Below are 15,523 nucleotides of genomic sequence, written 5' to 3'. Positions count from 1 at the left end.
AATCATTTTCACTAGAAAGACCATACTGTATTCGGTTTTGCAATATGAGCGTAGAAGGCCCTACAAAACAATTTCCTTTCCAGTGGGCCCATGGCTTGCATAAGGTCAAAGAACGATAAATTTTATTTCAAGTACAAGTTTTTTGCTACACTGTGTATTTGTTTACTTGTACTGATACAATTTACATGATGAGCCTGTTTTGGCAATTTTCCACTGTCAATCGTGCATCTTAGCTGGTATGACGTGGTCCAATGGCGTCTTGGCACATAAATGTTCATTGTCCTTTTGTTACGACACAACCCCATTATTTATATGTTTACTTTTAATTTTGGTTATCCTGTAAAGTTACTATATGACAGCTTTTCTGACATAAGGCATTGATGAAGCCAACGCTATCAAAAAACAACTTTACAAGATCACGCAAATTAAAAGCAAACATATAAATGTAGACTGGCAATGGCAAGGAAAGTGTTTCTGAAGAAGAGAAATTTGTTAACATCAAGTATAGATTTAAGTGTCAGGAAGTCGTTTCTGAAAGTATTTGTATGGAGTGTAGCCATGTATGGAAGTGAAACGTGGACGATAAATAGTTTGGCCAAGAAGAGAATAGAAGCTTTCGAAATGTGGTGCTACAGAAGAATGCTGAAGATTAGATGGGTAGATCACATAACTAATGAGGAGGTATTGAATAAAATTGGGGAGAAGAGGAGTTTGTGGCACAAATTGACTAGAAGAAGTGATCGGTTGGTAGGACATGTTCTGAGGCATCAAGGGGTCACAAACTGAGCATTGGAGGGCAGCGTGGAGAGTTAAAATTGTAGAGGGAGACCAAGAGATGAATACACTAAGCAGATTCAGAAGGATGTAGGCTGCAGTAGGTACTGGGAGATGATGAAGCTTGCACAGGATAGATTAGCATGGAGAGCTGCATCAAACCAGTCTCAGGACTGAAGACCACAACTACAACAACATAAATAATGTGAACATAACAAAAAGACAACCAACATTTACACTTCAAGATGCCATGTGGACCACATCATACCAGTTAAGACATACATTTGACAATAGCAAATCACCGAAATGAGCTCATCATGTAAATTGTATCACTATGAGTGAATAAATACATAATGCAGGAAAAAACTTGACTTTAAATACATTGTCCTAAAAAACAACAACAACAACAAAAGAGGAAGTGGATCGAAAATGAACCCATATTCCACTGGCAGTCAAATTAAATGTAGCTTCTTTTACCATGTTCTAAAATCGTGTAGTACTCTCTGTGGAAAATAACATGGAAAGCCTGATGACTAGGAAATGAACTTGAATAAGAAAAACTGCAAATACTTCTTTTTTTGACATCTCTAAAGCATTCAGCTCCAGCAAATTCTTTTTATAAAAAATGAGATGGAATAAGGAATCAAACAAAAAGAATAGTTTTCTCTTTTGTGTGGCTCTAATAATTTGAGGAAAACACATTTGAAAAGTATAATTTTTGGGTTCTGTCGCATCAAAATTTCTTCCCAAACAATCTCCTCAGTCACCAACTCGCCAGCAGTATAGTTTTCTTCATGACATTCTACAGCAAATTCATGAAACCTGTAAAAAAATTTTAAAAATTGAAGTTGCTTGAAGTAAATATGAGGTTAGTATCCTAAAAGAGACGTCTTATACCTGTGGCTCTGGCGTCTGACGTTTATAGAAATGTATTATCAGCTTGGGGTTCTGTATAACGAAACCATTATCAGACATGGGAACCTGTGGTAAAGAAACTCGCGCTTGGCTGTTGTTGCATAGCTGTCAAACATGGCCCCTGTGGTGATGGGGGTGCTGGTTTTCTCACTTTAAAAGAAACCAGCAGTGGTTAAGCCACCATGGACCACAGCAACAGAGTTAGACAATTTTTCATCAGTATACTAATGTTCCAACCTAACAGCAAACTATGCTAACACAAAGTATGCTATAAATTAATCCAGAATTAAATTAGCACATCAAAAGCATTACACAATATGAAGACATACTAATAGCTCTCCGTGACATGAATCCATTTTTAAAAAATGCCAGGAAAACTGCTAAAAACTTCATCAAAATTTACACAATGTGAAATGGTGTGAAATCCACAGGCTATTTATAGAGGAGTGCTACAGCTGTTATGAAACGATTTTACTACCATGACCTCCAGTGCCTAGATAATATACAGTTAAACTGTAAAGTTTATAACAAGTTGAATGCTGAAGTTACAGCAGGTACACAGTGTGAAATATGTCATGAGTTGTGATTAAAAGACACCCCTCTCTTGACTTTTTCAACTTATTCGGACTGTATCTCACCTCCTAGTCATCAAGACTGATATTGCCTAAACAACTATAGAACATAAAGATGTCACATTTAATTTGAGTACCAGAGGAATATGGGCTCATTTTCAATTCACTTCCACCTTATATGTTCGCACTGCAAAACCAAACAGTTATTTTTAGATGGTTCACGAGATGGTCATTATAATGAAAATTGTTTAAGAGAGTTTACAAAATACTGTTTTGTGAAAGTGGGACAAAAATTTTTGGAATTTTTAGAAAGATCATCAACTTTGTACTCAAACTGTTTACTGGAAAGCAGCAGGAGAACTAAATTTTATATTCTAAGACCTTGTACTGGTAAGTTATTACATGCAGAGTTTCAGATGTATCTCTCAATTAGTTTCAAATATATAAAAAACTAAATTACACAATTTTCAAGCTTCTATTTTTTCGGAGAACTTAACTTCAAATTTCTGTATGAAAAACGCATATGAAATCTGTTTCTATTTTTTAACTTAAGAGAGTACAAAAAGTTGCACAAGATGACCTAGTTTTGCTTCTTTCAAGAAAAGATCACCAGAAATTTGTCTTATAATTGCCTAAAACTCACAGGTACTCTATTGATAGCTGACTATGGGGGATTTTCAAATGATTATACCCCAGAAGTATTGGCTCAATTATCGTAAAATTTTGCCAATGTTTATGGGGAACATGTGCAAGTGTTCACAAAAATTTTCAACAAAATCCGTGATGGTCATGGCCTACACCACTTGGCAGCCTTTTTATTTTACATCAGCACAGTGAGCCTAACCTAAAACTTCCTGCTGTCAGAACTTGGGCACACTAAAAATCTTGAAACTGCTAGTTATTTTTATCAGTACTGATATTTACAGTATGAGTTACTCACATGACACTGCTCAGTATCAGCAGTTAATGTTCTTTTGAAAGAATGTTTTTGTTGTGGTCTTCAGTCCAAAGACTGGTTTGATGCAGCTCTCCATGCCACTCTATCCTGTGCAAGCCTCTTCATCTCCAAGTAGCTACTGCAACCTACATCCTTCTGAATCTGCTTACTATATCTATCTTTTGGTCTCACTCTATGATTTTTAACCCCCACACTGTCCTCCAGTACTAAATTGGTGATCTTTTGATGCCTCAGCATGTAGCTTACCAAACAATCCCTTCTTCTAGTCAGGTTGTGACACAAATTTCTCTTCTCTCCAATTCTATGCAGTCCTCCTAATTAGTTACGTGATCTACTCATTAATCTTCAGCATTCTTCTGTAGCAACACATTTCAAATGCTTCTATTCTCTTCTTGTCTAAACTGTTTATCGTCCAAGTGTCAGTTTCATAAATGCCTACTACATACAAATACTTTCAGAAAAGACTTCCTGAAACTTAAATCTATACACAATATTAACAAATTTCTCTTCTTCAGAATCTCTTTTCTTGCTATTGCCAGTCTGAATTTTATATTCTCCCTACTTTGGCCATCAGCTGTTTTGCTACCCAAATAGCAAAACTCATCTACTACTTTAAGTGTCTCATTTCCTAACCTAATTTCCTCAGCATCATCTGATTTAATTCAACTACATTCCATTACCCTCGTTCTGCTTTTGTTGATGTTAACGTTATATCCTTCTTTCAAGACACTGTCCATTCCATTCAATTGCTCTTCCTTTGCCGTCTGACTGAATTACAATGTCATCAGCAAAACTGAAAGTTTTTATTTCTTCTCCCTGACTTCAATTCCTACTTCAAATTTTTCTTTTGTTTCCTATACTATATGCTCAATGTATACATTGAATAACACCGGGGATAAGTGACAACCCCCCCCCCCCCTCTCTCTCTCTCTCTCTCTCTCTCTCTCTCTCTCTCTCTCTCTCTCTCTCTCTCTCTCTCTCTGTGTGTGTGTGTGTGTGTGTGTGTGTGTGTGTGTGTGTGTGTGTGTGTGTGTGTGTGTGTTCTCAACCACTGTTTCCCTTTAATGCCTCTCACATCTTATAACTGCCATTTGGTTTCTGTACAAATTGTAAATAGCCTTTCACTCCCTGTATTTTACCCCTGCCACCTTTAGAAATTGAAAGAGAATTCCAGTCCATATTGTCCAAAGCTTTCTCTAAGACTACAAATACTTTTAACATAGGTTTGCCTTTTCTTAACCTACCTTCTAAGAAAAGTCTATGGTAACTATTGCCTCATGTATTCCTTTATTTCTCTAGAACCTGAACTGATCTTCCTCAAGGTCGGCTTCTACAAGTTTTTCCATCCTTCTGCAAAGAATTCGGATTAGTATTTTGCAGCCGTGACTTATTAAACTGATAGGTCAGTAACTTCAACATCTATCAGCATCTGCTTTCTTTAGAATTTGGATTATTATATTCTCCTTGAAGTCTGGGGGTATTTCACCTGTTCCATACCTGTCATTCACCAGATGGGAGTTTTGTCATGGCTGGCTCTCCCAAGGTTATCGGTAGCTCTAACAGAATGGTGTCTATTCCCAGGGCCTTGTTTTGACTTTACTCTTTCAGTGTTTTGTCAAATTCTTCATGCAGTATTATATCTCCCTTCTCATATTCATCTACGTCCTCTTCCATTTCCATAATATTGCCCTGAAGTACATTTCCCTAGTATAGGCTCTCCTAAAGAGGGGCAGCAGCCTTTTCAGTAGTTGCAGGGGCAACAGCCTGGATGATTGACTGATCTGGCCTTGTAACACTAACCAAAACGGCCTTGCTGTGCTGGTGCTGTGAACGGCTGAAATCAAGGGGAAACTACAGCTGTAATTTTTCCCGAGAGCATGCAGCTTTACTGTATGATTAAATGATGATGGCGTCCTCTTGGGTAAAATATTCGGGAGGTAAAATAGTCCCCCATTCAGATCTCCGGGCAGTGACTACTCAAGAGGACGTGGTTATCAAGAGAAAGAAAACTGGCGTTCTACGGATTGGGAGCGTGGAATGTCAGATCCCTTAATCGGGCAGGTAGGTTAGAAAGTTTAAAAAGAGAAATGGATAGGTTAAAGTTAGATATAGTGGGAATTAGTGAAGTTCGGTGGCAGGAGGAACAAGACTTCTGGTCAGGTGAATACAGGGTTATAAATACAAAATCAAATAGGGGTCATGCAGAAGTAGGTTTAATAATGAATAAAAAAATAGGAGTACGGGTAAGATACTACAAACAGCATAGTGAACGCATTATTGCGGTCAAGATAGACACAAAGCCCACGCCTACTACAGTAGTACAAGTTTATATGCCAACTAGCTCTGCAGATGACGAAGAAATTGATGAAATGTATGATGAGGTAAAAGAAATTATTCAGGTAGTGAAGGGAGAAGAAAATTTAATAAACATGGGTGACCGGAATTCGAGAGTAGGAAAAGGGAGAGAAGGAAACATAGTAGGTGAATAAGGATTGGGGCTAAAAAATGAAAGAGGAAGCCGCCTGGTAGAATTTTGCACAGAGCATAACTTAATCACAGCTAACACTTTTTTCAAGAATCATGAAAGAAGGTTGTATACATGGAAGAACCCTGGAGATACTAGAAGGTTTCAGATAGATTATATAATGGTGAGATAGGGATTCAGGAACAAGGTTTTAAATTTTAAGACATTTCCAGGGGCAGATGTGGACTCTGACCACAATCTATTGGTTATGAACTGTAGATTAAAACTGAAGAAACTGCAAAAAGGTAGGAATTTAAGGAGATGGGACCTGGATAAACTGAAAGAACCAGAGGTTGTAGAGAGTTTCAGGGAGAGCATAAGGGAACAATTAACAGGAGAATGGGTAGATTTGAGGGATGCAATAGTGAAGGCAGCAGAGGATCAAATAGGTAAAAAGAGGAGAGCTAGTAGAAACCCTTGGGTAATAGAAGAAATATTGAATTTAATTGATGAAAGGAGAAAATATAAAAATGCAGTAAATGAAGCAGGCAAAAAGGAATACGAACGTTTCAAAAATGATCTGGACATGAAGTGCAAAATGGCTAAGCAGGGATGGCTAGAGGACAAATGTAAGGATGTAGAGGCTTATCTCACTAGGGGTAAGATAGATACTGCCTACAGGAAAATTAAAGAGACCTTTGGAGAAAAGAGAACCACTTGTATGAATATTAAGAGCTCAGATTGAAACCCAGTTCTAAGCAAAGAAGAGAAAGCAGAAAGGTGAAAGGAGTATATAGAGGGTCTATACAAGGGTGATGTACTTGAGGACAATATTATGGAAATGGAAGAGGAAGTAGATGAAGATGAATTAGGAGATATAATACTGCGTGAAGAGTTTGACAGAGCACTGAAAGACCTGAGTCGAAACAAGGCCCCTGGAGTAGACAACATTCCATTAGAACTACTGACAGCCTTGGGAGAGCCAGTCCTGACAAAACTCTACCATCTGGTGTGCAAGATGTACGAGACAGGCGAAATTCCCTCAGACTTCAAAAAGAATATAATAATTCCAATCCCAAAGAAAGCAGGTGTTGACAGATGTGAAAATTACTGAACTATCAGTTTAATAAGTCACAGCTGCACAATACTAAGCGAATTCTTTACAGACGAATGGAAAAACTGATAGAAGCCGACCTCGGGGAAGGTCAGTTTGCATTCCATAGAAATGTTGGAACACGTGAGGCAAAACTGACCCTACGACTTATCTTAGAAGAAAGATTAAGGAAAGGCAAACCTACGTTTCTAGCATTTGTAGACTTAGAGAATGCTTTTGACAATGTTGACTGGAATACTCTCTTTCAAGTTCTAAAGGTGGAAGGGGTAAAATACAGGGAGCGAAAGGCTATTTACAATTTGTACAGAAACCAGATGGCAGTTATAAGAGTCGAGGGACATGAAAGGGAAGCAGTGGTTGGGAAGGGGGTGAGGCAGGGTTGTAGCCTATCCCTGAAGTTATTCAATCTGTATATTGAGCAAGCAATAAAGGAAATAAAAGAAAAATTCAGAGAAGGTATTAAAATCCATGGAGAAGAAATAAAAACTTTGAGGATCGCCGATGACATTGTAATTCTGTCAGAGACAGCAAAGGACTTGGAAGAGCAGTTGAACGGAATGGACAGCGTCTTGAAAGGAGGGTATAAGATGAACATCAACAAAAGCAAAATGAGGATAATGGAATGTAGTCGAATTAAGTCGGGTGATGCTGAGGGAATCAGATTAGGAAATGAGACACTTAAAGTAGTAAAGGAGTTTTGCTATTTGGGGAGCAAAATAACTGACGATGGTCAAAGTAGAGAGGATATAAAATGTAGACTGGCAATGGCAAGGAAATCGTTTCTGAAGAAGAGAAATTTGTTAACATCGAGTATTGATTTAATAATACCTAATGAGGAGGTATTGAATAGAATTAGGGAGAAGAGGAGCTTGTGGCACAACGTGACTAGAAGAAGGGATCGGTTGGTAGGACATGTTCTGAGACATTGAGGGATCACCAATTTAGTATTGCAGGGCAGGGTGGAGGGTAAAAATCGTAGAGGGAGACCAAGAGATGAATATACTAAGCAGATTCAGAAGGACGTAGGCTGCAGTAGGTACTGGAGTAGCATGGAGAGCTGCATCAAACTGAAGACTACAACAACAAACAACAGGCTCTCACAATACTCATTCCACCTTTCTGCTTTCCCTTCTTTGCTTAGGACTGGTTTTCATCTGAGCTCTTGATATTCATACAGGTGGTTCTCTCTTTTCTCCAAAGGTCCTTTAATTTTACTGTAGATGGCATCTGTCTCACCCCTAGTGATACGTGCTTCTACATCATTATATTTGTCCTCTAGCCATTCCTGCTTAGCCATTTTTCACTTCCTGACAATCTCATTTTTTATATATTTGTTTTCCCTTTCACCTGCTCCATTTATTGCATTTTTATATTTTCTCCTTTCATCAATTAAATTCAACATCTCTTCTGTTATCCAAGGATTTCTACTAGCCCTCATCTTTTTACCTACTTCGTCTTCTGTTGCCTTCTCTACTTCATCTCTCGAAACTATCCATTCTTCTTCTACTGTATTCCTTTCCCCTGTTCTTGTCAGTCATTCCATTATGCTCCCTCTGAAACTCTCTGGAACCTCTCGTTCTTTCACTTTACTCAAGTCCCATCTCCTTAAATTCCTGCCTTTTTGCAGTTTCTTAAGTTTTAATCTATGGTTCATAACCAATAAATTGTGCTCAGAGTCCACATCTGCCCCTGGAAATGTCTCACAATTTAAAATCTGGTTCCTAAATCTCTGTCTAACCACTACACAGGGTGTCCCATTTATCTTTACCACCCTAAATAACTGTTTGTCCAGATGAAAATTACAAAATGTTTCAAACAAACGTTCTTTAGCCATCATGGGGACACCTATCAACTTTATTGCCTTCATTTTAGCTTTGTTTTTTACAAAGATATGAACAGCGGTACGACTTTTAAATGGCACCCTAAATTTTTATTCGGTAATTCATTTCCTCTCCTAAAAACCTATTCAAAAATGCGTCACAGTGTACCATTCACTGAAACACAACGTTATGTAATTAATAACATTGTTTTTCAGTGAATGGTACACTGTAATACATTTTTGAGTAGGTCTTTAGGAGAGGAAACGAATTACCGAATAAAAAATACAGGATGCCATTTAAAAAAAGTCATACTGCTGTTCATATCTTTGTAAAAAACAAAGCTACAATGAAGGCTATCATGCTGATTGATATACCCCTGATGGCTAAAGAGCATTTGCTTGAAACATTTTGTAATTTGCATCTGGATGAACAGTTATTTAGGATGGTCAAGAAAAACGGGACACACTGTATAATAAAATCTGAAACCTTCTGGTGTCTCCAGGTCTCTTCCACGTTTACAGTCTTCTATAGTATCAGGGAGGTTTACCACATTGCCTTAATAGTGTGATCATTATTGGTGACAATTTCACAAACATGAAGTTAGCTACCACGAATCTAATAATGGAGAGGCTTGCTACAACAGATGTGCTGCAAACTGCACATGTGATAATGTCTCTCATAGTAGAAGAAGACATTATATTATCTCCACACTATATTATCTCCACACGATAATATTATGATTAGTTTCTAGACAGAGATCCCGGGACATTTTTCGAAGGGAAATTGATCACCCTCATTTGTTTAGCATTGTTTACTTTCCAGGCGCAACTGTATTATAAACTGAGGAGCACAGATTGTAACCGAGTGAGCTCTTCGACTGGTAGTTATGGATTAGCAATCTGCACTCCCCGACTGTGTGTATTGAACTTTACCAATAGCTTTTTAGTCATTAATGGCTGAGACTGAATTAACATTTCAAAGACAGTTTGCCTCAAACATATCATCCTCTTTTAAAAATTTAGTTCTTAATGATTAATTCTGCAGTTTTTACACACAGAGAACACTGTTTGGATTAATTTTTTATCTGTTTTAACAAAGGTTACAGCACATGCCTTTTTATGTGAGGCTGTCAGTGTACATTCATTTACTTTCTGAATTGCCCCATGGGCCACTCACTTCATTTCAAATTTCACAGAGTGAAAACAACCTGATGATAAACTGAGCATTCTGCCAGAAATTAATTTTTCTACCAACCTATTGCACCACAGACATGTGGAGAGGCCATGCTAGTCCCATTCATCAGCTGGCTATTCCTTAAGGTAAAGTTAGGGACTGAGGTGATTGCACCACCAGGAGCACAGACGGTCACACCAAAATCACCATCTATCGTAGGTCCCCGTGATGTCCACGTGTATGGCATACCCGGTTGTTTCTCACGGAGTGAGTATTCTGCTACCATCATATCCGGCGAAACATATGCACCGACTCCTGAAAAACATATCATTAGTATATTAGAATATAAAAAAGTGATTAATCTACAATACAACACTGACAAATAAACTACATAATATTAACCTCGTAACTGGTTATCCTGAGAACTCAGGTTAAACTGTTTTGCTGGGAAATATTATTCTGAGATAACTCATGCCTCCAAATTTTGTGCACCCCTGCACCAACATCCGAATTATAAACGCCGTCGTGTTGCAGTGTATTGCTATGGCTTGTACTCTTGAAGTTTTTGCAAGATTACATGTTGTTTCATAGCATTTTGATGCAGCTGTTGCAGTATTATGTCTGCTCACAGTTCTCTAAAATGACTATTATACCAGTGAGGAAGAGCAGTGGGAAGACATTCCTGTTTCGGAATCTGTTAACAACACTTTCAAACTTTAATTAAGTGGGGAAGATTGTGAGGAAGACACCAATATAGATTGTCTCAGGTCAGATTGTGGAATGTTGTTGATCAAAATACTGACTGTGCTCCACCAAGATTTCCATTTACTGCTAATCCCAGCTGTACGATTAATTTTGCCAATGACAAACTTGAAATATTTGAACACTTTTTATGACAGGGATTTGATGGGAGTGACACAGGTGGAAGGGTGGAAACAGCTAAATATATCACCCAAAGTGTTTCAGTGACCAGATGTAATGTGTTCCCACCATCATGTGAAGAGCTTCGAATTTTCTTTGCTGTAACCATTTTGCACAGTCTTGTTCAGAAACCCGAATTGCAAATGTACTGGACATTGTGGGCAAGCATATCAGCTCCATTTTCAATTATGTAATGTCTTACAAGAGGTTTTGCTAAATCAAAAAGTGTCTTCATTTATCTGAGAATGAATTTTATGATGCTGCAAATCATACATATCCCACAATGAACTATATCTGACAAGTCTACCAGCACCTTGAAAATAAATTTAAAACTTATCATGTTCCTGAATGGGACATTATGGTGGATGAAAGTCTACTTTAGTACAGGGGCTGACTGGGTTGGTCACAGTATATCCCCATGGAAAGGGCAGGATATTTAATAAATTTCCACATGCCGTGTGAATCATCTAGCAGGTATGTGTGATTCCTGATTATTTAAACGGAATGGGACAAAACAGGATGCAGACTTTACGAATTTTCCAATCGCGTCACAAGATGGTTTGACATTTTCAGAACCACACTGTAGCAAGGTTGGGCAAGACTCTGTATCACGGGTGGGCATAAAATGATAATTGAGTGCTTCTATTAACAGCCAAACTCATCTCCTGATGTAACCAAAAACTTTAGAGAAAACTGCAGATCACTTGAACGTTAATTCCCCAATCATACTGTAATCATTGGTGGAGACTTAAAATCATCCAACAATCAGTTGGGGAAAAATACAGTTTTGTTAGAGGTGGGCCTGGTGAGATGTCCTGTGAAATATTACTAAATATATTATCTGAAAACTACCTAGAACAGAGAGTTGGGAACCCCACTCACGATGGAAGATCATTGGACCTGATCCCTCTTGAGAATGACCACATTGAAACTGGTATCATAGACCATAACACAGTTGGGGCAACAATGATTACTGAAGTACAAAGAACACCTAAAACAAACAAAAAGGTATATATGTTCAGAAAACTAGATAAAAAAATTGGTAGTGTCATACCTCAATGAGAAGCTTGAAACTTTCAACAAAGCCAGAGTTCATGTGCCCCTGCCCTAAGTTTAAAAGAATAGTTGACCATGCAGCATTGGATATATATGTACCCAGTAGAACAGTTCATATTGGAGGGAACATCCATAATATATAATCACTGTAAAGAAAATTCTACAGAAACAGAGATTACTGCATAATAAGTGTAAAACAAACAGTAGGGCTATAGATATAGAAATGCTGAATGAAACACATTTGGCTGTCAAGAGAGCATTACATGAAGTCTTCAATGACTATCATAGCAGAATACTGTCACATGATCTTTCACAGAACCCAAAGAAATTCTGGTCGTATGTAAAGGCTACATATCTCCTTGGATTTTCAAGATAAACTTAGAAATCAGTTACCAAAGCAATGTTGCTGTTGTCATCTTCAGTCCTGAGACTGGTTTGATGCAGCTCTCCATGCTACTCTATCATGTGCAAGCTGCTTCATCTCCCAGTACCTACTGCAACCTACATCCTTCTGAATCTGTTTAGTGTATTCATCTCCTGGTCTCCCTCTACGATTTTTACCCTCCATGCTGCCCTCCAATACTAAATTGGTGATCCCTTGATGCCTCAGAATATGCCCCACCAACCGATCCCTTCTCCTACTCAAGTTGTGCCACAAATTTCTCTTATCTGTTGTGCCACAAATTTCTCTTATCTCCAATTCTGTTCAATATCTCCTCATTAGTTATGTGATCTACCCATCTAATCTTCAGCATTCTTCTGTAGCACCACATTTTGAAAGCTTCTATTCTCTCATCATCCACATTTCACTTTGATACATGGCTACACTCCATACAAATACCTTCAGGAACGACTTCCTGATGCTTAAATCTATACTAGATGTTAACAAATATCTCTTCTTCAGAAACGCTTTCCTTGCCATTGACAGTCTACATTTTATATTCTCTCTACTTCGACCATCAGTTATTTTGCTCCCCAAACAGCAAAACTCCTTTACTACTTTAAGTGTCTCATTTCCTAATCTAATTCCCTCAGCATCACCTGATTTAATTCGACTACATTCCATTATCCTCATTTTGCTTTTGTTGATGTTCATCTTTTATCCTCCTTTCAAGAGACTGTCCATTCCGTTCAGCCACTCTTCCAGGTCCTTTGCTGACTCCGACAGAATTACGATGTCATCGGCGAACCTCGAAGTTTTTATTTCTTCTCCATGGATTTAATTCCTACTCTGAATTTTTCTTTTCTTTCAATTACTGCTTGCTCAATATACAGATTGAATAACATCAGGGATAGGCTACAACCCTGTCTCACTCCCTTCCTAACCACTGCTTCCCTTTCATACCCCTCTACTCTTTATAACTGTCATCTGGTTTCTGTACAAATTGTAAATAGCCTTTCACTCCCTGTATTTTACCCCTGCCACCTTCAGCATTTGAAAGAGAGTATTCCACTCAACATTGTCAAAAGTTTTTTCTAAGTCTACAAATGCTAAAAACGTAGGTTTGCCTTTCCTTAATCTATTATCTAAGTTAAATCATAGGGTCCCATTTGTCTGTAAAGAATTCGTGTTAGTATTTTGCAGCCATGGCTTATTAAGCTGACAGTTCGGTAATTTTCTCATTTGTCAACACCTGCTTTCTTTGGGATTGGAATTATTATATTCTTCTTTAAGTCTAAGGGTATTTCGCGTGTCTCATAAATCTTGCTCACTAGATGGTAGAGTTTTGTTAGGCCTGGCTCTCCCAAGGCTTTCAGTAGTTCTAACGGAATGTTGTCTACTCCCGGTGCCTTGCTTCAGATTAGGTCTTTCAGTGCTCTGTCGAACTCTTCACGCAGTATCATATCTCATATTTCATCTCCATCTACATTCTCTTCCATTTCCATAATATTGTCCTGAAGTACATCCCCCTTGTATACTCCTTCCACCTTTCTGCTTTCCCTTCTTTGCTTAGAACTGGGTTTCCATCTGAGCTCTTGATGTGCATGCAAGTGGTTCTCTTTTCTCCAAAGCTCTCTTTAATTCTCCTGTAGGCAGTATCTATTTTATCCCGAGTGATATGCACCTCTACATCCGTACATTTGTCCTCTAGCCCTCCCTGCTTAGCCACTTTGTACTTCCTGTTGATCTCATTTTTGAGATGTTTGTATTCCTGTTTGCCTGCTTCATTTACTGCATTTTTATATTTTCTCCTTTCATCAATTAAATTCAATATCTCTTCTGTTACCCAAGGATTTCTACTAGCCCTCGTCTTTTTACCTACTTGATCCTCTGCTACCTTCACTATTTCATCTCTTAAAACTACCCATTCGTCTTCTACTGTATTTCTTTCCCCCATTCTTGTCAATCGTTCCCTAATGCTCTCTACAACCTCTGGTTCTTTCAGTTTACCCAGGTCCCATCTCCTCAAATTCCCACATTTTTGCAGTTTCATCAGTTTTAATCTACAGTTCATAACCAATAGATTGTGGTCAGAGTCCTCATCTACCCCTGGTAATGTCTTTCAGTTTAAAACCTGGTTCCTGAATCTCTGTCTTACCATTATATAATCCATCCGAGACCTTCCAGTATCTCCAGGCTTCTTCCAGGTATACAACCCTCTTATTCTTGAACCAAGTGTCAGCTATGATTAAGTTATGCTCTGTGCAAAATTCTACCAGGCAGCTTCCTCTTTCATTCCTTAATCCCATTCCATATTGACCTACTACGTTTCCTTCTCGTCCTTTTCCTACTATCGAGTTCCAGTCCCCCATGACAATTAAATTTTCGTCTCCCTTCACTATCTGAATAATTTCTTTTATCTCATCATACATTTCATAAATCTCTTTGTCATCTGCGGAGCTAGTTGGCATATAAACTTGTAATACTGTGGTAGGCGTGTGCCTCGTATCTATCTTGGCGACAATAATATGTTTACTATGCTGTTTGTAGTAGCTTACCTGCATTCCTATTTTCCTACTCATTATTAAACCTACTCCTGCATTACCCCTATTTGATTTTGTATTTATAACCCTGGATTCACCTGACCGAAAGTCTTGTTCCTCCTGCCACCGAACTTCACTAATTCCCACTATATCTAACTTTAACCTATCCATTTCCCTTTTTAAATTTTCTAACCTACCTGCCCGATTAAGGGATCTGACATTCCACACTCTGACCCGTAGAACGCCAGTTTTCTTTCTCCTGATAACGACATCCTCCTGAGTAGTCCCCACCCGGAGATCCGAATGGGGGACTATTTTACCTCCGGAATATTTTACCCAAGAGGACGCCATCATCATTTAACCATACAGTAAAGCTGCATGCCCTCGGGCAAAAATTACGGCTGTAGTTTCCCCATGCTTTCAGCCGTTCGCAGTACCAGCACAACAAGACCATTTTGGTTAGTGTTACAAGGCCAGATCAGTCAATCATCCAGACTGTTGCCCCTGCAACTACTGAAGAGGCTGCTGCCCCTCTTCAGGAATCACACATTTGTCTGGCCTCTCAACAGATACCCCTCCGTTGTGGTTGCACCTACGGTACGGCTATGTGTATCGCTAAGGCACGCAAGCCTCCCCACCAACGGCAAGGTCCATGGTTCATGGGTAAGGCCAAAGCAATATATTTTCAAAAATGTTTAAAATTATATGGAAATAAAAATAGGCAGGAATAGTTTTGTCAGGGGGTTATGCAATGAAGGCTGCAACTGTGTTTCATTTCTTTGGTACTCCGAATTGTTCTGTGTACTTGTGGTATTAACTACTACAGCATTT

The 15,523-nt window shown here is 38.5% G+C and overlaps 1 protein-coding gene across 1 annotated transcript in view; it reads right to left on the bottom strand.

The window, feature by feature from the left end:
- The window catches only part of LOC126253474 (tripeptidyl-peptidase 2), a 310,223-nt gene that overhangs the window by 164,231 nt on the left and 130,469 nt on the right, over nucleotides 1-15,523 (bottom strand). The window contains exon 9 of the mRNA XM_049954832.1: nucleotides 9,872-10,105. Within this exon, the coding sequence (XP_049810789.1) occupies nucleotides 9,872-10,105 (234 nt within the window). The remainder of the gene's footprint in view (nucleotides 1-9,871; nucleotides 10,106-15,523) is intronic.

This window comes from Schistocerca nitens, chromosome 4, assembly GCF_023898315.1.
Source record: "Schistocerca nitens isolate TAMUIC-IGC-003100 chromosome 4, iqSchNite1.1, whole genome shotgun sequence".
In the NCBI taxonomy this organism is placed as follows: domain Eukaryota; kingdom Metazoa; phylum Arthropoda; class Insecta; order Orthoptera; family Acrididae; genus Schistocerca; species Schistocerca nitens.
Note: the sequence above shows the minus strand (reverse complement) of the source record. Positions and strands in the feature narration are given on the sequence as shown.